The sequence below is a fragment of the Etheostoma cragini genome, chromosome 3, assembly GCF_013103735.1.
Source record: "Etheostoma cragini isolate CJK2018 chromosome 3, CSU_Ecrag_1.0, whole genome shotgun sequence".
Classification (NCBI taxonomy): domain Eukaryota; kingdom Metazoa; phylum Chordata; class Actinopteri; order Perciformes; family Percidae; genus Etheostoma; species Etheostoma cragini.
The window spans coordinates 1,279,955-1,303,232 of record NC_048409.1 but is presented as its reverse complement, the minus strand read 5'-3'; the positions used below and the strand labels follow the sequence as shown (position 1 = coordinate 1,303,232).

The following is a 23,278-nucleotide window of genomic DNA, read 5'->3' as shown; positions in this document are numbered from 1 at the left end:
AGTCAGAGACGCAGACAGCAACTCTCCTTCATCTTAACTCATTCCTAGCCAGGGCTGGGGACTGAATTCAATACTGATTAGGCACCAACCTCCATTTTCTCCTAAGTAGCGAATATCAAAAAATGGCCTCGTCGTTTAATATCAAATTTCAATACCTCTGCGTCAATGAGCCAATAAGAATGCAGCATTGAAGTGTTTTTTTAAATTATTTTTTTTGTTAATTATTTATTTAATTTATCTTTCGTGTGCCATCTGTACTATACAACTGCTGTTTGGTTGGATGTACATATTAATGATATTAATGGTACTACAGATGCTCCTTGGTCTCTTTTCTGTTTAATGATATGTGCCTAGTTATACTGTCTTTGTCTGTCAAATGTACAAAAACTCATTGAAAACATGTTAAAAAAGAAAGCAGCCTGCTTCTACCCTGATCTAATCATGTTTGTGATGTGCTGTTTCATTACATCAGTGGTATACTCTAAATTACACAGATATGGGGCTCACGTAGTAGGAGCTGAAAAAAAAACTCTGTGGATTTATATCATAATGTGTAATGTTCTATGTTTTTTGTACTATGGATTTCATAAAACTGGTATCTAAAAAGTCGTTTAGGAACCGGAATCAAAGTTGCGGTATTGGTATCGCAATTTGTTTAAGGATACCCGGCCCTATTTATAGCACAAATGCCTTCCTTGTTCTTATTCTCAAGCGTCCCTGTTTTGAGGACCCCCCCCTCCTGCACGCTCTGCCACACACTCATCCAGCCACCCCCGTAATATCACTTGACATGCCACTCAAGGTCGCTCAATGATTCCAGCTCTGTTCTTGCCATTAGGCTGCTCCCATTTCCTATCTCACCCCCGGGGCCATTGTCTGTAACATACATTAGAAGCTTTCGCTACCAAAGGGGACAACAGGGACATTAAATGAGCAGCCAATGACAGACAAAGTGGCACCTCCCCATTAGCTGTGTCGCCTCCCAGAGAATGTGGAAGGCAGCTTAACCATCTGTATCTGCCGTACAAAGGTAAGAAAAACAATACAAGCCAATCAAGGAGGATACATTTCTTTTTATCGGAGCTCCTTGTGTTAATAGTCATTTCCAATGTTTACGTCCTTATGAAAAGGGACCCGTTTATGTTCTGTGTGTAATGTTGGGGGGTGGGTGTGGTGATGGTGCAGTGGATATGACACACGCCTTTGGTGTGGGAGACATGGGTTTGATTCCCACTGCAATACAGCAACAATTGTGTCTGAGCAAGATACTTAACCCCTAGTTGCTCCAGACAAGTTGGAGTGGCTAGTTGCTCTAACATATAGCAACTGTATCGCTTTGGATAAAAGCGTCAGCTAAATGTAATGTCATTCTGTCAGCGTTGCAAGGTTAGCTCGCGGAGGACATTTCCCTCTTGGAATTTGTGCAATTATGCACAAGTATTTTACAGACTTCTATCTCCAGAACTCTTAATTAATATAGTCTACTTAGGTCATATTCAGACCCCAAATGTAATTATGTTGCCATTTAATTATATTGGGAATTTAATTATATTGGGGGGGCTCAGTCAGTAGGGAGTTGGGTTGGAAACCGGATGGGGTGCTGGTTCAAGCCCTCATACGGACTAAAGTATGGTGGGGGCCTAGTAGCTGGTTAGGTGCCAGTTCATCTCCTAGGGCACTGCCAAGGTGCTCTTTAGCAAGGCACCGCACCCCCAACTGCTCGGGGCACCTTTCCATGGACAGGCCCCCCCACTCTGACATCTCTCCATTAGTGCATGTATAGGTACTGAGCATGTGTGTAATAACAACAGAGTGAAAACATTGTCATTTCCCCTTGCGGGATTAATCAAGTATACATTATTATTAATATTATTATTATTATTATATTCTGCTCTGTTTCAGAGATTGGAAGGTAAACAATAGCAGAAGCCAGGTTAAATACTTTTTCCAAATGATCCTGCATGTCGGCCCCCACTGTGCCAACAAAGTGGTCCAGCCTCTTGAATTGTTTGACACTGTGCTAATGTTTGTCAGAACGTGGCCCTCTGACAGTGTCACAGTGAACAGGGCTGCTATCCGTCACAGCTAAATTGCACAGTTAGTGGAGTCATGCTAAGGAGGTAGCTGAAATTCCGCGCTCTTTAAGAGAGATAGAAATTGTTTTCACTCCCAACTGATTTTTTTTAAGGGTGTGTGAGCACGAGTCACTCTTAGCAAGCCGCCACACTTACCCTTAATCTGCGGCCATACACAGTGACCTGTCCACGAGCTTGCTCCTTCCTCTGTCTCCACTCCACCAGGTTCAGGCCATTGTCGATGGCCAGCGTTACGTTCCTCTTGCTGACTGTGGGGTTGACTGTGCCGGCCAACGAGTGGGGCTCGGTGTGCAGGGACACCTCCATACCATTGGCCAACACTAGCCGCAGCGAGCCATCCAAACCAATGAAATAGCTGTTGCGAACTTGATCTGAGGAGGGGACATAGGGCAAAGCGCTTATGGTTAGGATTAGGAGAAGACAAACAATCAGAAAGAGGAACACTCAGAGGACTCAGGTTACTTTCACACCTGAGCAGTTTGGTCTTTTGTAACCGAACCCTGAAAAGTTTCGTCCAGTAGTCCGATTTGTTGAAAAGCTCATTTGAAACCAAACATCAAGCTCTGGTCTATTTAGGGGGTTTTCACACCTTTAGTTGTTTGCTTTGGTCCAAATCTGTTGATTAGTTTGTAAACTTGAAGTGATTGCCCCTGGTTTGGTTTCACACCTGAAAAATCCAAGCCTACCAAAATGTCATTACAAATCACACGTCCACTCCTCTTATTGGTCGGATGTGTCTGGGGGAGGGAGCAAGAAAGTAAATACAGGAAGAAGGTCCTGTGTTTTGTTCTAGTGCACATTTTTTTTATTCTACGTAGTCAAACCAGCTCATTTCATTTAAATAATCAGCCATATTTGAGAGCGATGTTACTACATCTACTCTGGTCAAAGAGACTTCGCCCTGCCGGCGTCCGTCTCCAACTTCAGCAGCGGCTAAAGCTTTGAGAAATTATAAATTTAAGTGTCAGCGAGTTTTCACTCCAATATTCCTTCCAATAGACCAGAAACTGTGACATATTTGTCCAATGTTTGGTGCGATTGACAAAGTGAACGCAAACAAAACCATATGAAAAAATGCAACAATGTTGCATTTCACCCTCAAATCGAGGTCTGCCAAACTATAGGTGTGAAAGCACTCTCAATCTAATATTCATCTTACTGAGACCCAAACTTAACGACCTAAAATGGCTGCTAAGCAAAAATGAAAGCCTTTAGCCGCAGCATTTAACTGAACCCCTGCGATAATGTTGGGTCTGTGACAACAAAGATCTATAGTAAGAGGTTTCACAGCGGCAGTGAAGTAAAGTTTTACAGTTGTTGCAGCAGCCTCGAGGATATGGGGGAATGAAAACTATCAAAGCTCCTAGCTCGCCTGTGGCCACAGAAATGGCAGGCTGAAACACACACACACACGCACGCATGCACGCACGCACGCACGCACACGGGGTGAATCTGAGCCTGCGTGTTACTGTCCCTAGGTGACGACAGCCTGTGTTGCAGCTCCAGTCCACTGACTAATGTTTCCACTGAGCATCTCATGTACATCCATCAGAGAGTCTCCTTCTTGCTTCCTGTCAGGACACTGACAGGGATCACGATGAATATTATTCTCATTACCAACATGGGGAAATGAATGGCTTGTCAAACACCACATTAACGAGTTGACTTCATTTAACAGAAAAAAATAATAATCCTAAAATCAAAACAGACTGACATTTCCTCAAACTGACTTGTGAGGGTTGAAGTGACTGACCGTTATTATTTACATGCATATACAGCAAACAATATACAGTAATACATATCTTTGTTTATTGAGTTCTGTAGCTTTTTCGAGTGCCACGAGATGTGTTGATGAGCTGCTGAGACCAGAGAAATGGACAGAGGAGGCCGGGCTGACCTTGTACTGGCCCTTACCTCTCTCAATCTTACAGACAGTTCAGGGGTTGACCAGAGGCCTCTGGGGCCGACCCGGCCTAAAGGGGGCCGATGAGACCAGAGAAAGCTGGAAATACTGCTGAATTAGGCAGTTCGTGCAAATGCATGCATTCAGTTTAGGCGAGGGCTGAGCCGTGCACTGACATTTAGAAAGGCTGGAGTCTGCATAAAACCAAACAAATAATTAGGAATGCAATGATGCATCGCCAATCGGTACAAATTGATATAAATGTTAAGATTACAACTGGTTGTGACAAAAAAAATTAATTGCAATTGCCATTTTTAACACGTCCTTGAACTGTATCAAACCGTGAGTAGACTATATTCACACAAAAAATTTAACAGCACACCAGACCATCAGGGTCACTATTTTCAGTTCTCAATAAAAAAAATAATGATGTCTTTGTCGAAAAATCAAAATACAATGAGTCTGGTAAGTTAATACAATAAAATATTACAATTAGTTCTAATTCTCTACAACATGATTACCAACACTGACGTGTGTTAACCAAGAGAGGGCAGAAACACAACCAGATGACCAGAAAATAATCTCAAAGGCAGTGTATTCATGAGTTATGTGATCACCCAGTTGCAAGCTTACAAAGCAGACAATTGGGAATTAATTAACAGCAGAGGTCCTGGCGCCGCTCGTCTCACTAGCAGATGTCTAAGACAAGGTCACAGCGCGGAGGTGACCAGTCCGTTGAGCAATGGCGAGAAACCAGAGATTGTCATCTTCTGTTTCAGACACGGCGTTGCAGTGATTCAGGAGGGCCAGAGACACTTAGTAGGAGGACACGCTCACGTCTGAGTCAAATGTTAGAGGTGGAAAGGGTGTGTGTGGGGCTGTCTTTTGAAAAATGAAAGTGGGAAAGTTCAAAGCTATTATCGGGTAATCAATGAAGCAATTTGTCAGGTACAAAACGGGATATCGGAATGCCTAAATGTGTGAGACAAATCTGGTGGACTAAGCCACAACATCAGTCCGCCCTCTGCCTCCAGCTCTTTCCCTTGATGTCCTAAACCTGGGGGATCTGGTCTGGGCCACCGGCATTGTGCTTCATGAATTTCTTTTATGGTAAATGGGTCTTGCATTTTAATAAAACAATAAAGGGGAAACAAATACTACTGTGAGTAAGCTCTGTAACTGACAAGTAGTGATACATTACATCTTCATTTAAAGGACTTGTATTACAATGACTTGTAATTATGTATTACGTTGTTTTTTTTAGATGTCTGTATGTGCAACGTCTGACTCCTCCTCCACCTGCATTAAGATAGAAGTAAATGGAATTTTGTTTGTGCTGCTCAAAACACTGGAAATTGAAATTTAAGATACAGCTGCATTATATGTTTTGCAAGTAAACTTTTATTTTTTCTTCTGAATGAGAAACAAATTCTAGTGGTAAAAGTATTGAGGGAAATTTCACAATTCAAGGTATTTTCATTGTTTATTTTTACAGTTTTTGACTTTCCAAAAGTCAACAGGTAATTTGGTATTCCGATATTGACCACAATAATCGAGATTATAAATCTATCCATAATGAAACAGCCCTACCAGAAACAAATATGTTTAGTTGTTAAAGCAAAGCTTTTGGCTTCCATTGGCACAAAATACCATATATAAAGAAAGTCAGACACGTACCCTGCATGAGTGTGTAGAAGGTGCCAGAGGCTGACAGGTTGGTGGTGATGGTGATATCCTCTTTGTTGGAGCCCTCTGCCTGGATGCGGACGGAGCTGTCGCTGTCTGTGCGGTAGCTGCTCACACGGCCCGTGGGGTAAGTGACGTTAGTCAGACGCCCGTAACTGTCATACCTACAAAGAAATACAGTGATGTGAGGCAAAGAAAGCAAAGAGGGGCATGTCATCTGAAACCGTGTAGAAACGGTAACTAGAACACAATCGTAAACAGTGCTGTGGAAAAAACACTGAGCCTTGTTGAGATTTGTTAAATCATAAGGAGGCAATCATAAGCATAAATGCAGGTCAGGTATGCATAACTGGTACATAAAAGTGACTAATGCTCCGTCATCTCAGATTTACCGTGATTATGAGTTGCTATCTAGGATATACTGTTCTAGTGGTAATTACAAGTAGGAATTTGTGTTTTTGAGAGTTTGATATTTCCCTCTTGGTGCCACAAATTGTGGAAATGTGTCGACACAGGCAGTAAACACAGCAGCAAAGCCATCGATGTTGGCAGTCTGAGGTAATAAAACTCATAACTATCAGATCTAATCACTGAAGCACCACCAGCACAACTTCTAGAAAGTGTGCAATGTCCAGAGCATTTCACTATCCATGAATAGAGGGGGAGCACTAACAAGTTGGACTGGTCTAGCTTTTGCAACAGGATGTGAATGAAATATATGGTAAAAGCTCCTCAGTTTGTAACTTTTAAAGGATGGAAGCACACAATAAAAACCAAAAATTAACTACTGACAAGGAAAACTGTCATGGCCAAGCAAGGAAGCACAAACCTTTTCAGATTTGGAAAACTGCTTATTAGCTTAAAGGATTAGTGATATCACCTAATCTCATTATACACCCTATGAAATAGGAGCACTGAGGTGCAAATCCTTGGAGAGATGCAGCATTTCACTAGCCTACAAATCAGTCAGTTCATCACATGCAAGTACACGAGTGGCCAGATTGTTTCATTTCACTCAAGAGAACACGTAAGCATCGAACAATTTGAAATCTTTCAGATTGCCAGTGTTCCAGACTGGGAGTGAATGAACGGTGCATTACTTAGAATAAAGACTTTTATCTGTGCACTGAATACAGATTGGAAAGCCCACTTCAATGTTGCTGCCTGCCCTAATAAAGCCTCTAATAAATGAGATGGCGGCTGCTGGTTTACGGATATTTCTTCAGCGCTGCCATCTCAAATATCCAATATGGAAAGGAAGAGCAGGAGAAGAATCATCTCCCGGAGATAAATTTTATCTGATCTCAAGTGCACTAGGGACTGGAATTCATAGATGCATTTCAACCCAAGTCTTCCACTTCAGGAAATACTAAATCAGAGTTATTCATATCTAAAGCATTTCATTTATTTTGATACTGCTCATATTTTATCAGCGAGATGTATTCTCCCTGTCGTCATCGTACAATCAAAGACTTTGCAGTGAAACACTAGAAGTTTCAGGCTACTGTATGTGCAGTGTACCACTATTCAACTGTTCAGTTCTTTGGACAAAGCGTGTATTCCTGTTCGCCTTCACCTAGGCACAAAAGACCACAAGACGGAAATCTCATTCTAGAGTGACGCAGCATGCCCCCAGCTTGATCGCTGACCCAAACTCTCTCCGTCTCAATTAGGGCCTTGAGCTAGAGCCATTCCTCGGGCTTCACCGCTGAGCATCTAATGGCTCTGGCCTGCTTCAATTCAGCTGCCTATTAGCTTGCTTTCTCCAGAGAAGAGGGGCATGCAGGGGCAGGGAGCTCAGCAGAAGGGAGAGGACTGCTTTCCTCCTGGATGCCCACAAGTCCATTCGGATTGTTTCACCTTTGTGTCACATGCAACTGCATGACCTTTCATGCTGGGGCCCAACAATAGGCCAGACACTTCATATCAGCGTCCCCTCCAGCATAGCTAACCTCAGTCTTATGCACAGCTAGTCTCACTTTTTCACTTCCTCTTGCTTCCTGGGAATTTCAGAACACAAGTGACAGATGACTGTTAATATGATATAAGGGCAACAGCCATGTGATTGCTTCAACTTCATTAACAGTTGTTTTAAATGACTTCGCTGTTATTATTGATTGAGTAATAAATCAACCTCAGAACATTTGCTTGAACCCAGTGACTAGAAGCATTGCTTTCTTCCTAATTAGAGGCCAGGAGAACAATTCTTCACAGTGCAACAAGAGGTGAGAGATTTAAGGTTACCCTTACACATAGCACTTCATTACATCACTTCATTACAACACAAACATTAGGGGGTCAGCAGAGCATCTGCGTACATATAGTAAAAGTCACAGCAAATGATGTTGCCAAGGGTTACAGCAGAAAGACAGTGTAGCAGATGTCTTTTATCCTCATGTGATTCCTTTGTGTTTCATTTCTGCATTTATCCACATTCCTTTGAATGTATAGGCTACAGAACACAAGTGCACATGCATTTATATGGATTGTTATTTTTGAACCCCATATTTATATGGGTAAAGTGTTTGGTGGTTTCTTTTCATTTCACCGCGCTGATAGCAAATGAGTGTATGGTTTGGACCCCCAGGTGGTGGAGTGATATTAAATGCTAATTATTCAAGAAAAACAAACTTATATTTTGGGTCTATATTAAAACATGGAGAACAGTATTGCTCGTAGGTTAATTTGAAATCAATGTGTAACCTGAAAGAAAAAAACTGAACATTGACAAATTCTTTTTCTTTGTTTAAACTGTAATATCTCTAAATATATAAGCATGTTTTAGATGGAAAGTGTGTTGGACTCTGATGACATGCACGTTTCTGAAAGGAAATTAGCAGGCAATGGCTCCACAACCAGTTTGACTGTTGATTTCTTTTTCTTGTTGTAGTGATGCATCTTTATTATTTCCATTTGACAGTAAATGGGGGAAACTGGCTTCCTGCAATATGCTGTATGTACTACAGGCCTGAACACTATTTTCTCACTTTTGCCCATTTTGAAATTGGATATACAGTACATAAAGTACCTCTTTCATTACAAAGGCTACGACAGAACCTCTGTAGAATGACGTGTACATGCCACAGTATCCCAATTTCTTCCAGATTTACTCGATGTTATTAAACAAAATGTGTAATTCAAACATCCTGAAAATTCTGTCATTATTTTCTATTTTATTAAGTAGAGGTAATATGGTCCTCCAATGTATGTACTGTATTTCATCTTAAGAAAGCCCTTTGTGTTACTGGTGCTATAATATCTTTTCTTTACATAATAGGGGGGATCGTTTTCAAATCTTAACAGCATTAACAGAAAGCAGAGCAGGCATTTACATTACAGGAAGTCAAAGAGAAACAATTACAGATTTCCGACCACTCACTGGATTAGTTGAAGCCCTGGGCAATTCCCCATACATTGAGAATGCCTAAGCAACCACTCAGGTGACCACCAAATCAAACACAGGTGATAAATGTCTGCCCAGATTGAACAGAGTGTCTGATTATGTGTCAGAGTGTTACATTTCTGCAGCGAGGTGTACCAGATGTCTGAACAGCTTAATCACACTTTTTTGGAATGACATCCAGTTAACAGAGCATCCCTTGGCACAGTATATTAAGCTAAGGGACAGATTGCTCCATAGAAGTCACAAGAACATGAAATCCTAAGCCTTCAATGCTACAGCGTGTGGGAGTGTTTCAATTGTTCTCTCACAACGTGTGGTGGGCCTCGATCAATTGCTACCTCTGGCTATTCCATTATACTTATATTGCCGGGCCTCGTCGCAGTCCTGCGGGTAAAATGTGCCTGCCAGCAGAAATATGTTGTTCCTGTACCCGATGACTCCAAACAGGAGATGGTCTGCAGTCTGCAAGCGTGCAGATGAGTAACATATCATCCAGTAATCCTATTTGGTATGATAACAGCAAATAGGATTACATCCATACTTCCACCGGTCTTGTAGTGCCATTGACATCGACATCAAGGCATAACAAGGTAGCTCATGTGCCAAAATACTGATGTCAGATGTCAAAGAGCTCTTCAACTCTAAACATTCACTCACTAAAGCATCTTAGCATTCAGAGCCACCATGAACACAGAGCTTCCAGTTCACATATTCCTGAACTTTGTGTTACAGCAAACTTATCGAGGAGTTGGAGTCGTTAGGGGCTCAGCTGAGGACAGGAGTCCTTCCCCTTGCCACTGAAGTTGAAGAATATACAGCTTGAATGTAACAGCCGTTTATTAATATAGAACAGTTATGCACTAAAGCTTTAATAGAGTGGTAATTTAAATGAAATATGTATAAATTGGCGACCTTAGTTCCTAAAGCAAAAAAATGAAAAGAAGTTTTATCTCTTTAATATAATATGTCATTTTTGAATCTGGTCCTTTGTTGTAAATAATGGTGTCTTGGCCTATTTTTTAATGCATGAAACAATAATGAAAAACAAATGTCACTATTCATATACAGTATTCCACAAATGACAAACAGTATGTTTGAGATTTAAAAGATCTTTTTAGTTACTTTGACCCACAAAGTAGTAATCTATAATCAGCTCAACTGGCTTGCAGACTCCGGGTATAAGGATTATAAAAGGGGTTTTCCAAATGACTAAAATGTTAATATTACTTACTCAAAGAAGGTTGTCCATCCATTTTCATTGGTCTTAGTTGCTAGGAGTCCTGAGCTTCCATGGTAGGTCATTACAGCCAGTTCTTGACCCTGGGCAGCGACAGTTTTAAGGGCATTGTTGGTGCCAATGGTGAACCAGAACGTCTGCCCATCGGGGACCATCAGCCACAGAGGCATACCTGTCGTGTCTCGTCGGATGTTCACAACATTTTTGTTCCTATCGGTGATGACGCTCAGATCTCCGGCTCCTGTGTATGTCAGATTGTAGAGGTAATCTCCAGTGGTCAGACTTTGCGTAAAAATGTGGCTGCCGTTGGAGTCGAACAGGTAGAGCTCATCGTGAATGGGAGAGGACACCTCGTACATGCTGAGGGGATTCAGAAAGGGCTTGTTTTTGCGCACATAGCGAATACGAATGTTACCCAGATCAGCGATATAAAGTTCTCCATCTGGACACACCGCCAGAGAAGACGGTGAATTCAGCTTAGCATCCTTGGCATAGCCTTCATCCCCAAAGTAACAATCACAGTTGGCATCGTTCTTGCAGTCACAGCCACTTGGTGCCCCTGCGACCAGGGAGATCTCTCCATTGGTGGACACCTGTCGTACTCTGTTGATTTTTTTTTCATCTGACTCAGCGATGTACAAAACGCCATTGTGGGACACAGCAAGGGCGTTAGCGGACTCCAGGGTGGCATGGATGGCTACTTTGCTCATGAGGAAATGGTCAATCCCAGGCACTTGGCAGTGCATAGGCCGCCCTGCTACAATACGGACTTGATGGTTTTCTGAGATCTGGAGTACTACATTGTTGTCCAGGACGTACAGGGAGTTGTCCATTGGACTCACAGCCAGGTCAGTGGGCCACTCAAGACGCACCTAAGAGGAAAAAAACACACAAGAATATCAGCTTTGGGTCACAAAAACAGACCATACTCTTATTGATCCCCACATTTTTCACTTTATCTGAGGAAACAGTCCCTCAAGGGAAGAATCTTTGAAAACTGTTCAGAAAAAAAGATAGGCTGCTGTGGAAAAGGTGAGCTATCTCATAGCTCACGCTGGAAGCAAAAAACATTTTTTGAAACGATTTATTATCTGATAAGGAGGAAAATAGCGGCTGGCGTACTGTTAAAAGGGGAAACACAAAAACATGATTTTTGAGATCAAAGATGATAATAATAGCGGGTAGGAAGGGCAAAACGAGGAGATTGTTCAAATGATCAGTGATCAGATTAACTGAAAAAAGCACACTGCAACTCATCATGAGATCTGTGGACACTAAACAACTGCACTTCTGCATTCCTCACCTCTACAGAGACACTATTTTCCTTGCTTTGGGTTATTAATAATATAATGACAAGAGATTGCACAAGTCCTTGAAAGAAACTTGAGCACACTTACCAAATGAAAGACTAGCCTGCCTCTGGCCTCCTAAATTATGACACATTGTTCTGCTAACAATATATCAGGCTTTTAACAAATTGGAATGATTGGATGCATCCAATTTACTGGCCTCCCGCTCACTTATGATCCCAGGGGATCTCCTGGGAACATAATATGAAGTGCCATATTTCAATAGAAGCTTTGGAGCACCAACCAACTCAGGGAAATGGTTTACACTGATACATGTGGGAAAAAGTGAAGACTGACACATTGTATTCAGCTCCTTTGACATGCTACTCTGCATCACACAGCACAAACCACACAGTTCCTGAAACACAATATATGTGTCGATAGAGCATTGAGGAGCGGGTTGCTAACAGGTAAAAGTCTGCCAGCCATGTAATGCCCTGTAACTACCTGCTACCGGCACACATTTTTAATTATAATGTAAAGGGCAATGCTGACAAAATATTTAATCCAAAACTGACAGGGGGATATTATGGAGGTGATTTCTTGTCTCTTCACACTGGTCTTATTTTTGATTCCCTGCCTCTCTTTACAAGCAGAGCACTTGACCACCTTTGATTGAAAAACTGATTTGAGCATCGCACACACAGCTCACATCCCATAAACCTACCATCATCCCCAAACAAAACAGAGGAGCTTTATATAATAGGACATATCTCAGGCCACATACAACAAACAGGGGACTGGCGGTGGATACATGTCATCTTTCAGGGAGCAGGTAATGCATTTCCTTGGGAGAGAAGAAGGGGCGACTTTCAATTTCTTAAAACCTATTTCTTGTCAACACTACTGGTTAAATATTTCATGAGCCAGAGTGTGGAGTGGCTCAGGGGAGCTGCCTGTAAGGAGGTTTTCACGCCACTCTGACTGATGAAGGGATATTTCCCGAGCTGCTGTCCCATATGCTGTAACCCGATCGTACCCTCCCCTTTATACAGTGGGGCAGCTGTCAGTAGAGCCTGTCTGACACAGACAGCAAAAAAAGAATAAAAACTGCAATCATCAGCCAAGGAAGCAAGCCACGGATCTGCACCAACACAAAACTATTTTTAAATGTATTTGGACTTCTATTAGAACTATAAAGTCATTTTCTATTGGCAGTCTCCTCACTCTTTGCCCCGACCAGCGTGATGCCTGTCTGAAGAAGTCATATGTCATTATTTGAGGTCCCTCTTGAATGTCACAGTCAGTCTTTATAAAGCTTTCTGAAGCTGCCAACACCCTTGAAATATGTTCAAGAAATCTTGTTTTAAGACTTGCTTCCCCTCTATTTAAGTTTGAACTCAGCAGGGGGAGGCAGAAACGATTTTCATGAGAAACATTAAATGAAACTGCTTTCTGAAACAGCTAGGACCAAAGGACTTGGTATAAACCAATGAAAGGATTCTTGAAAGCAGGCAAACTGTTGTCCTTTTGCATCATAATACAACTTTAGAAGAAAAAAATCTCATGGAGCTGCACATGGAATTAAGAGTGAATTTTGCTGCAGTGCGCTCCCTGCACAGATGGCATGGCAAGATAAGAATAACCTCATCAGAAGAGAGAGAGAAATCTGAAATTATTTTTTGCCTCGAACAGGTGAGCTACAGCAAAAGTAATGACCACTGTGATGAGCCTTCTCTAGAGAAACTCTGGTCCTAAGTGAGGGATTGGGGAGTGTTTTGAAGTAGGAAGCTATGTGCCCTGGATGAATTTTTAATGGATGCTTTTTAATGTCTGAGTGTCTCTGGCAGAGCTGGTGCGATTTGTCATCGTTGTGGAGCTGCAGCCAGTCTGCCTGTGTCCTCGCTGCTGTGGAGCTTCGATAGTGAGCATCTATAGGTGCTTGTGTTTGTGTGCAGGGGGGTAAGGGAGCAGCCAGCATGGGTCATGAAGGGGGGATGGAGTTCCTCCGGGGCTTGAAATGGGCAGCTGGAGGCTTCGCTTCCTCCATTGAATACATAATTTCACAGACACACAGAAAGCTTCTCTCCATTGGCATCCGAGGCCCCCTCAGGACCTGATTGCCAGTCGTACTACATAACATACATGGTAGGGCAGGAAAAACAAGTGCCTGCACATGGACCAGGGATTAGACATCGATTCAATTTAAACATTAAAGCCCAGGAATGCCCTTCCTATGGACGTAGTAAATAATTCAACTAAAACAATTATAAGTACGTTAGACAACACACAAAACACATGTTTAAGGAAAAACCCAGGAGCAGCCAACTCATTCCACAAATGTAAAGAACATTCAGGAGACCCTGATGAACACTCAATTGAGGAGAAATCAGGATCATACAGTACAACGTGGGTGCCATCCCACGTTGTACTCCCCTGGAGTTCCTGTCTTCCTGAAGGTGATTTCAAACTCATGCTGGAGGCAAACAAAGATATTTCCTTTTTTAATATCTGACACTTATTCAGTCTTTCTTTCAAAGTCTGTGCCAACTAATTTGAAACAAAATCCAAGTGCTGCTTGGGAGGAGACGGACAGAATTTGTGACCGACACAAAGGAAGTTAGGAGGTGACTCGTGTCATTGCATCCCGCCGGAAAAGAGTCCAAAGTTAGCATGTCCACCTGAGTGTCATGTTTCAATCAGTGCTAATACTGCTGAGTTCTTTGTCCTGGGAATGAATGCTCATTACAACCTCAGCCATTTAAGACAAAAGCCAGATGTTAGTGGGTGTTGGTGTTTTTTTGGGGCTAATTACAACAACAGCAGAACAAGCCCTTAATTACTTGGGTTGAAAATTATAATGTCAGGAAAAAAGAGCCATGCGCAGTCTGCTAGAGTATGGAAAAAGACTCATCACTTCCAAAGGGAAGTCACTGAGCTAGAGCGTGATGTGACCTCAGTGCAGTGGCCTTGCCTGGGGAATGTTTTCTTTCTGTGGTGGCGATCTGGTGCATGTGTGTGTGTGTGTGTGTGTGTGTGTGTGTGTGTGTGTTTGTGTGTATATAAGTTTTTGCGTGCATCAGTGAACATGTGTGTGTGAATGGAGAGCCAGTGAGGTTACAGGTCATCCTCATCATCTCCCTACAGCTATAGGTCAACGGCCCTTTGCATTTGCTGCTGTGTGGCCACTTGACACAGACATGGAAGCTCCCGGGACTACAGTGGCACCTCTGATTTTAGCATGGCTCTTTACCCCGGTGCTATGCTTATTCCAGGTCCTTTTTGTTCCCTGAATCCCATTAGCTGCTCATTTTCATTTTGTACTGACTTATTAACTAAAGGATGATATATCTTTTCATTCACCGGGCTGGTACAGCTGTGTTTGGGCTGTTTTCCTACATTGACAATCTTCTGGACCAATAGAATTGATCTACAGTAAGCAAATACAGACAATCCTTGGTTTAAGACATTTTACATCCTCCTCTCAAGTCAGAGATGCAGGCTTTGTAAAAATTAGGAGCAACATGTTAAAATATTGTATTAACGTTTTTTGCTGCCTTGATGTATAATAAACTGTCTGTCTGGAATCCCAACAGAGTGCTGTAGATGCCTGTCGGTTCTACTGTAAGTGCCTTCCTCTATCTTTCTTCTGCAAGTCCTGTGGATCTACAGGCGGACACAATACAACCAAAAAACAAATGTGGATCAAAACTAAGCCAAGGCCTGGCCGGAGCTTCCAGCTACAGAAACAAAAGCTCACACGTGGACGTTAGCATCCTGAAGACCAGGTTCAGTCGAGGAGGCTGGTGTAACTTCAGAAAAGGGCTGCCCAATAGAAAGTTTTTTTAATTTTGTATTGTCATTGCAAAATAACTAACGCAATGAACATATCTTAAAACTCTTAGATTTTTTATCAGTAGAATACGGCCCTTTATTCTTTTTTTAGTGGTGCCTTTTATATTCAATTCAATGCTCAATTTATTCAATTAAAGAAAGTTGGATTTCCATTCATTTGCTTTAAATTCAACAAGCAATTTGTTGTACTTTAGGAAAATACTGAAAGCAGTAGAACTGAGTACACACATACACACTGTATATATGTACAGTATATACTGTATATGTATACATATATATATATATATATATGTTTATTTACGACAAGTAATATACTTATCACGCTATTTAGCAAACGTTATTGAATATCCCATCTTTTGCTCACATGGTGCTGCCCTGGTTTAGAGACAGGCAGACACATGCAGGCTGCCCAGGTCAGAGAGGTGGTACCTGAGAGATGTCCATGACAGCATCGCAGCTGAGAGGTCGGGCCGAGGTCAGGTCATTGAAACCCAGAAGAGTGGAGATGATACCGTTCTGATCAATCCTGCGAATCATGGTCCCATCCACAAAGAAGATTACACCGTACTTATCCACCGTAATGCCTGCAGATAAAAGCCCCAATGGACAGAAGAAGAAGAAAATATCCATCAGTTATTTTGTTTATCTGTGACTTTATGTGAGGACAGAGCACCACGAAATTACAATTCAACGCTATTCACTGCGATACAAATTTTAGACTAATCACAGCAATGAAAGCTAATGTGAGGATTGATTTTTTTATATCAATAATGGAAAACAATAGACACATCAAAAAGATGAAGAGCACTGTATACATTGATTCAGTTACAACTATAATTTCATCAATGTATGCTCTTTCTTCTCATGCTCTCTCAGCCTCAAACAACAACGAAGCTGAGAATCCCAACCCTTTTTTAATGCACATCTCTGTATTTTTCTATTACCTCAGGGTCTGTCAAACAATATTCAAGCAGCTATGAACATCTTGTCTACAGTTATTATGACAAATGCTCTATATCAACGCAAGCCTGGACTATACCGTACATACTGCACTCTTTAGTGGGACTTAAGTGTTATTTCAGTACATACAGTATGACTCACAATGTCATCCCAATAGAGGACAACAAGTATGAGAAGCATGTGATCTAGTGCCTAATGCATCATCCAAACATGGAAGCACCAAGACAAAGAAGACCTCAGGAAACACAACCTAAGGCACGCTATAATAAAAAATAAATTGAGGTTTAAAAATAACTGGAGCTAGTGAAATACATGTAGGTAGTTTTTATTTAATAAGTTCTCGAGCCAAGCAGTTGCCTCCTGATGAATCCTCCTTTTAGAAGAGGGACAGCTTGATCATGTGTTCCATTGTTGCTCCCCTCTACAAGCACACAGTGGGCTAAAGCCCAAGATTTATGGTTCTGCCTTAAATCAACGCTGTGTGTAGGTACACGTAGATACGGACACTATGCGTCGCCTGACAAGAACCTCCAAGAAATGTGACTTCACTTTGCGGCTTCACAACTCGGCCTTGGTTTTGTAGCGTCACATTTAACCTTACTCATTTCTGAGTTTTCCTCCTCAGTGAACAACTTTCAGACTGTGGTCAGAAAACACAGGGGAGACTTTGGAGAGGTTGGGTTAGATGGAGGCAAGATAAGATAGATTAATGTGTGTAAACTAAAAAGTATGGATCCAGCCTCTGGGACTACTGTCTTCAACTATACAGCAATCTAGTCTACTTGAAATTAAAAAAGAGGAAATGCGACCCCAAACTGATGTAAGAGTGCACACATTGATTATAATAACATCTATACAATACCTCTGGGGTTAGTGAGAGTGGCCTCCACGGCCTTGCCTCCATCCCCGCAGCGTGTGTCATCGTATGGGAGACACTGGTCTCCAGTGCCCGCCACCAACTGCAGATTCTTGGCCACATCTTTTACAACATTTAGCGACTTCACCTTGAACACCTTCCTGCTGCTGGTGTCTGAAAGGTACACGGCAGCGTTCACTGGACTGGTGGTCAGGTAGTACTTATGAGCAGGGCTGTTGCTGAAAGAGAGGAACAAGCCCAAGTCAATAAAGCTGGAAGGGCTAGAGCGCTTTCAATAAGAAACATTGTTTAATACAATTAAAATGGATTCAAAAGCCATTTAGAGAGTCAATTGGGCACAATTACAGTTTGACCCACAGACATGGAAAAAGAAAACTAGAATGAGATTTCAAATGGCAAAATAAAACGAGATTATACTTGACATAATGCCGGAACTTAGAACTCATCTACGGTACAGTCAGGCTTAGTTAGAAATCCCTGTTTTTGTCACCCACTTGTCTGAATGTATGCGCATACACAGTAGACATATGCCAACATAGTGAAAATGTATTGATACAGATAAAGATGTCTAGTTTTCAACTTATTGAAACAGTAACAATGCTGGAGGGGGTGCAGAGTTTAGAAGTCAAAGAGAAACCAGGTCTAGTGGGACTTAGTCATTGGGGTACTTTGGATCTTTTGACCGAAATCCTAATTTTAAATATTATCTTTTTGATTATTGCTAAAAGCAGTATAAACAAGTAGGTTTTGCTCTTCCCTTGGTGCTTTCTTCTAGAGAAACACAAATGCAGAGCGGAAGCAGCAGCAACACTGTGCACGCATCAGGCAGACATAACAGCTCAGAAAGAAATATCCTATTGAACTTCCAACCGAGTCAGCAAAGTAACCCTTCATATCCACAGGAGGTTCCCCAACCTGACAGACAGACAATAGACCCAAATATAACCCATCCTGCTGTGCAATCTATTGGCACACTCGTAGTCAGAATAGGTGTCAGCTAACACAAAAACAAAGATTTATGTAGACAAACCCATGGGAGTACAAATGAAGTGACGGAGAGGACTATTTCTATATATAATATCCACATGATCTTCTGGAGGAAATCAAACACTGACAGATTGTCACTAAAAAAAACTAAGCCCAATGGCACCATACACTACTGAATGCTTATGATTATATGATGGAAGGATCGTATTTTGAAAGTGGCAGTTTTGACAAATTATTGTGCTTACTTTGTAATTGGGGGAGGGGGAGAGGGCGGGAGAGGGCCTTTCTCTAACGATGCCACCTACATAACAAAACAGCTGATTGGTCCCTTCCAACCAGTTGTATTAGTTAATTAATTGATTGTCAGAAAATGTATCAACAACAATTTGGCTAATCTATAATCCCAATAAATAATTTAAACCTTTATCAAGTAACATTGCAAAACACTTGCTGGTTCCAGCTTTATAAATGCCATCAAACTGCCTGTTGTTGCTGACTGTTGTTCCAACAAAACAAGGACTTAGTAAGCAGTTTAGCAATGTACTGTAGTGTTTAGTGCCATCTTAGAGATGAACAGAGCTATCGGGGCAGGATACAGCGCAGCTCTGCCAGACCTGATAAGCATTACAGAGAAACCTGTCAGCACGGTGTCACTCAAAGTGGATTAAGACCGAATTTCAACTCTGACCTCAAGGGTTCTTTTAGGGGTTATGGTTGGCATGACAGCGCCAAATCTTATATTTTTACAACGCGAATTGTCCACTCTGATACATAATTTTAGATGACAATTGACCTTCAATGAATCAGTGATGACAGGACACTGCAGCAAACCTCCAGCAGGCACACACATGTCACAGTCAGCCCACTGACCACGTTGACTGATGTCTCGTCTGTAGTACAGTGCAGGTACAACCGGCTGGCGTGGAAAAACAACTGCTGTCTTCAAGTAGGTCAGTAGCAAGCCTCAATAACTGGATTCTACTTTGCATTCTATCTGCCATGTGCAATCAGCTGATAGCTTATCAGCGCCCAGTTGCATGTAGAATGGTGTTGGTCCCCCATAGTGTTTGAAACTATGAGGCGTTATTCCCTGACCTTGAGCTAACGACCATATACTCCATCTATCTATATTCACCGACAACATCCAGTTTGCAGAAGATAATTGGATTTTGCTGCATGCTGGCGCAGCAACGGAGGGAGCGCGGTTGGAGTGAATGGGGACATCCTTAGTGGGGGGTCAATGAACATTGCAGTGAGATCAGCCACCTTCCAGTCCAAGCGCTAGCTCACACACAAACAGGAGGCAGCCACCCATTTTATACAGACACATGCTGTGTTTTCCAACATAAATCTTCTTTTTAAAATGTAAATGGGCTTGGAGCAAAGACTAAGAGCAAAGGGACAAAGCTTTGATGCTTTTTGTTTTGCTCTGGCTAACAGGGCATGATGTGTAGGTAAGCACAAAGAGATTTCAAGCTACATATACATTACTACGTATTCATCTTTATGCAGCATTTTGAGTTTTAGATGCAGTAGCAGAACTAATCTTGGTCTATATAAACACACCTGACAACACATATCACATGACCATTCACACACTGGGCATGTGCGTGCCAGTGTAAACAGGAAGCAGATTGTTTGATGTCATTCTGTGGTTGAAAATCACGGATGTATAAATTGAAAATACAGAACATATTTTGGAGAACAACAATGGTGAAAAGTAAGAGCAGGGATTTATTATCTTGGACGACGACAAGGTGGAACTGTTACTGAAAGGTTTGTGAGCTACCGCACCGATAAGACTGGCTGACGTGGATCAGTCTTACCAAAAGGTCTCTGTTTGGGCCCGTCCAGACTACTAAGAAACCACAGCGTTTTCAAACCAAAACGGCAGCAGCAGTGTTTCCGAGTGTCTCTGTTTTAGGGGCTCCGAAAGAGAAGTGTGTACACGAGGCCCAAACATAGCAAAGGATATTCATTTTTTAAACCAAAACATACTATTGTAGATGTAGACTGACAAAAGATAGTTGCAGAGAGACAGAAAAAGCAACAGAACTTCAGAGTGTTTTGTTTCATTCTTGAAAAGAGATGCCACTGACCAGCGTCACTTGGCTTTTCATCCTCGGTTTGAATACATGTTCCCCAGCTGAGGTCCTGACCCTCTGATAGAAAATGAATCAATAGCTCTTTGCCTGACACATGGTATCTAAAGAGAGCACACAGAGATTTCTCTCACCACCACCTGCTAAGGAAAATGAGGTCTTTGTATCTTAAGCCACAGATAACATCCACACTGAGTTGTCGTCTCCTAGCTTTGTTCATACAACTGTTGTGTTCAGTCTCTCTACACCAGACTGTCAGAAAGGGGCTGATTTAACATGTTCTATATCCCACTCCAAGATGTTGAGATCCCTTGACAGATGGCAATTCCACAACCACTTCAATTAAACAGATATATTTGAAAGCATAATACTAGATTACTCAATACTTATATATGTATATTGGTCCATGAAATTTGCCCCCCATAATTAATCCTGAGGAAAAGTGCAGCCTCTACTGAGCCAACAATCAGCTGCTCTCTCTGCAATCACACATACAGATGCAAAACCACTGTAGTCAACATGGCACTGTGATTAAGTAAGCTCATAAACCATTAATTAACCACTAAATTAATGGCTTTATGAAGATGAAATTTACGCAGCGAGTCAGTACTATATGATGAGATTGTCTCGCTGCTTGTGCATGTCAAAAATGGGCTCATAAGGCCACTTTGACACCAAGTATGTGAACTGTACCTGTTTCTGTTTTCATTGAAGCAAATACTGCATGGCTTACCTATGCCTGAAGTCTTTATTTCTGTTTGCCAAAAGCAGCAGAAAAAGAGAGAGGAAGAGAGCAGAGAGGAAGCGTTAGTTGTTAGTGGATAGAATTAAGTAAACAAGTTGTTAGAGGACAGAATTAATTAAAGGAGAATCGTGACTAAATATTGTATTTCTTATCTACTCAAACCTTTGTCTTTGCTGACGTTAACAAGGAAATTAATCTTTTCCCTGGAACGTCTTCTGTTAGGACTCCATTGATATCCTCTTCAGCAAGTATCAGTGCCCACCTCCAGCTGATACAGGTGGATGAGACAGGCAGGACCATCAATCCCGAGGCTTTAGGGCACTTTTGTCTATCTCAACCGACCTCAGTGGTTTATGACCTGTGTGACACCATCTGAGCTCACGGCCCTGAGTGAATGTTGGTAGCCAACTCCTTCATTACCTGAGCTCCAGGACGCTGGTGACGTTCCCCGTGGTGAAAATCCTCCTCACATAGTTGAAGTCGCCCACGTACAGACTTCCGTCCGAGCCACAGGCCAGAGCCACGGGGGCCAGCAGCTTGTTTCCGTCAGCAAGGCCATTACAGCTGGGGCAGGAGATGCTGCGCCTGCGCCCATTCCCCATCACGCTGCCGATTACAGGAGGCTGCTGGGAGATGAAGAGGTTCTCCCCGTTGCCCATGTGAAGAATACCTGATGAGGGCACAGGAAAGAAAAAAGTAACACCTGCAACCTGTGTATGCTGAGCAGAGTGTGGGATCTATTTGTCTTAAATAGGATGCAGGCAAAAATGAAAGTGCAGACTGGTGGAGCAAGTGACAACAGATCTGACCATCTGGTTATGGCTAATTCTTTGCAATGTAGAAAACCAGAGGGTGGCTTGAACACTAGGCACTTTAATCAGTTTCTCTCATCTTATTTGAACTCAACAGTGTTTCCTAATATGCCAGAAAGTGCTTCCAGGACAGTTTCTCCCAAGAAAAACCTTCTTTAAGAGGCATTATTATACAGCAGCCTAGTAATGAATAGACTGTACAGCACCCAAAATATCTATCTATAAATTGATCTGTCTGTCTGTTTGTCATTCGAGTAAGGTAAGTAAGTGGGGTGCCAAGTTTGACGTTGTTTGGATTGGAAATGCAAAATGTATCGCAGACGCCACATGCAGAACATTTTGCATCAGCGTAACTTTCAACATTAGCTGCATGATTGCACACACACACACACACACACACACACACACACACACACACATTGAAGCAGATATGTGCTGATTAGCTCTCATAATGGACTGGGTGGGTATCGCCCTGCCATGAGTCCATGAGGCTAATGTCTGATTACTCCACATTGTCATTGTGATATTTTGTGATTACATTTTGAATCTGCAATCTGTAGTACGCGATACAGTGTGTACAGTGGAGATGCATAGGAAGTGGTTTGGTGTCATTTTGGGGTACAATTTGGTTTTGATAAATTCTACAAGCAGTAGTACCACAGGCCAAGCAATCAGCCCGTTCCAAACAGGCCCATTTCCACGGGCACTGTTAGTGTTACAAATAACAGATGATGTGTCAAGATGTACGTACACAAACCTATGTTTACAAGAACATTATATTAATAGTTAGTTTACTATACAACTACAAAAATAAGTGTAACCATTAGTAGCTGTTGATTGTATTTTTTACCACAGTGATTACAAAGGTGGCACACAATTTGTTATCTGTAGTTATGTTTACTGTACATGCATATATCAATTCCACTTCTGCAAATTGTTCATGCAATTCACATAATTGCATTATCTAACAAGAGCCACATTAATTCTGTTCACACAACAGAGCTCTGATTTGATTGTACAAACAAATTACTGTTTGGAGTTTTGCTTAAATAAAAGATGATGCTACATTCCCACGTAGGAGCTTAAGACACATCCTGAAGCAGCCATCTACACTTGCAGTAATCTGCATAAAAACTTGGAATCTGTAGAGAATAGCATTCCAGTCTGGTATGTAGAGATGCGTAGAGGGCTGTATAAATGTTTGCAAATTCCAAGTCAGAAGATTTAATCAATTAATGAATTGATTAAATCCTCTGACATGAAATCTGTAGATATGTAAATATACCCATGCTGCTTGACGTGTGTTTGACAGGTGGGGGGGGGGGG

General features: G+C 41.9%; 1 protein-coding gene across 12 annotated transcripts in view; it reads right to left on the bottom strand.

Moving 5' to 3' along the window:
* Positions 1-23,278, bottom strand: part of tenm4 (teneurin transmembrane protein 4) — a 166,277-nt gene that overhangs the window by 14,409 nt on the left and 128,590 nt on the right. For 7 of the 12 annotated variants that reach the window (XM_034865640.1, XM_034865648.1, XM_034865664.1 and 4 more), the window contains 7 exons: positions 21,561-21,810; positions 21,129-21,149; positions 17,292-17,524; positions 15,899-16,053; positions 10,320-11,197; positions 5,677-5,849; positions 2,232-2,467 (listed from right to left, as the gene is read on the bottom strand). In XM_034865640.1, coding sequence (XP_034721531.1) covers positions 2,232-2,467; positions 5,677-5,849; positions 10,320-11,197; positions 15,899-16,053; positions 17,292-17,524; positions 21,129-21,149; positions 21,561-21,810 — 1,946 coding nt within the window. The remainder of the gene's footprint in view (positions 1-2,231; positions 2,468-5,676; positions 5,850-10,319; positions 11,198-15,898; positions 16,054-17,291; positions 17,525-21,128; positions 21,150-21,560; positions 21,811-23,278) is intronic. The other 5 variants (XM_034865643.1, XM_034865655.1, XM_034865671.1 and 2 more) reach the window with 1 other exon arrangement.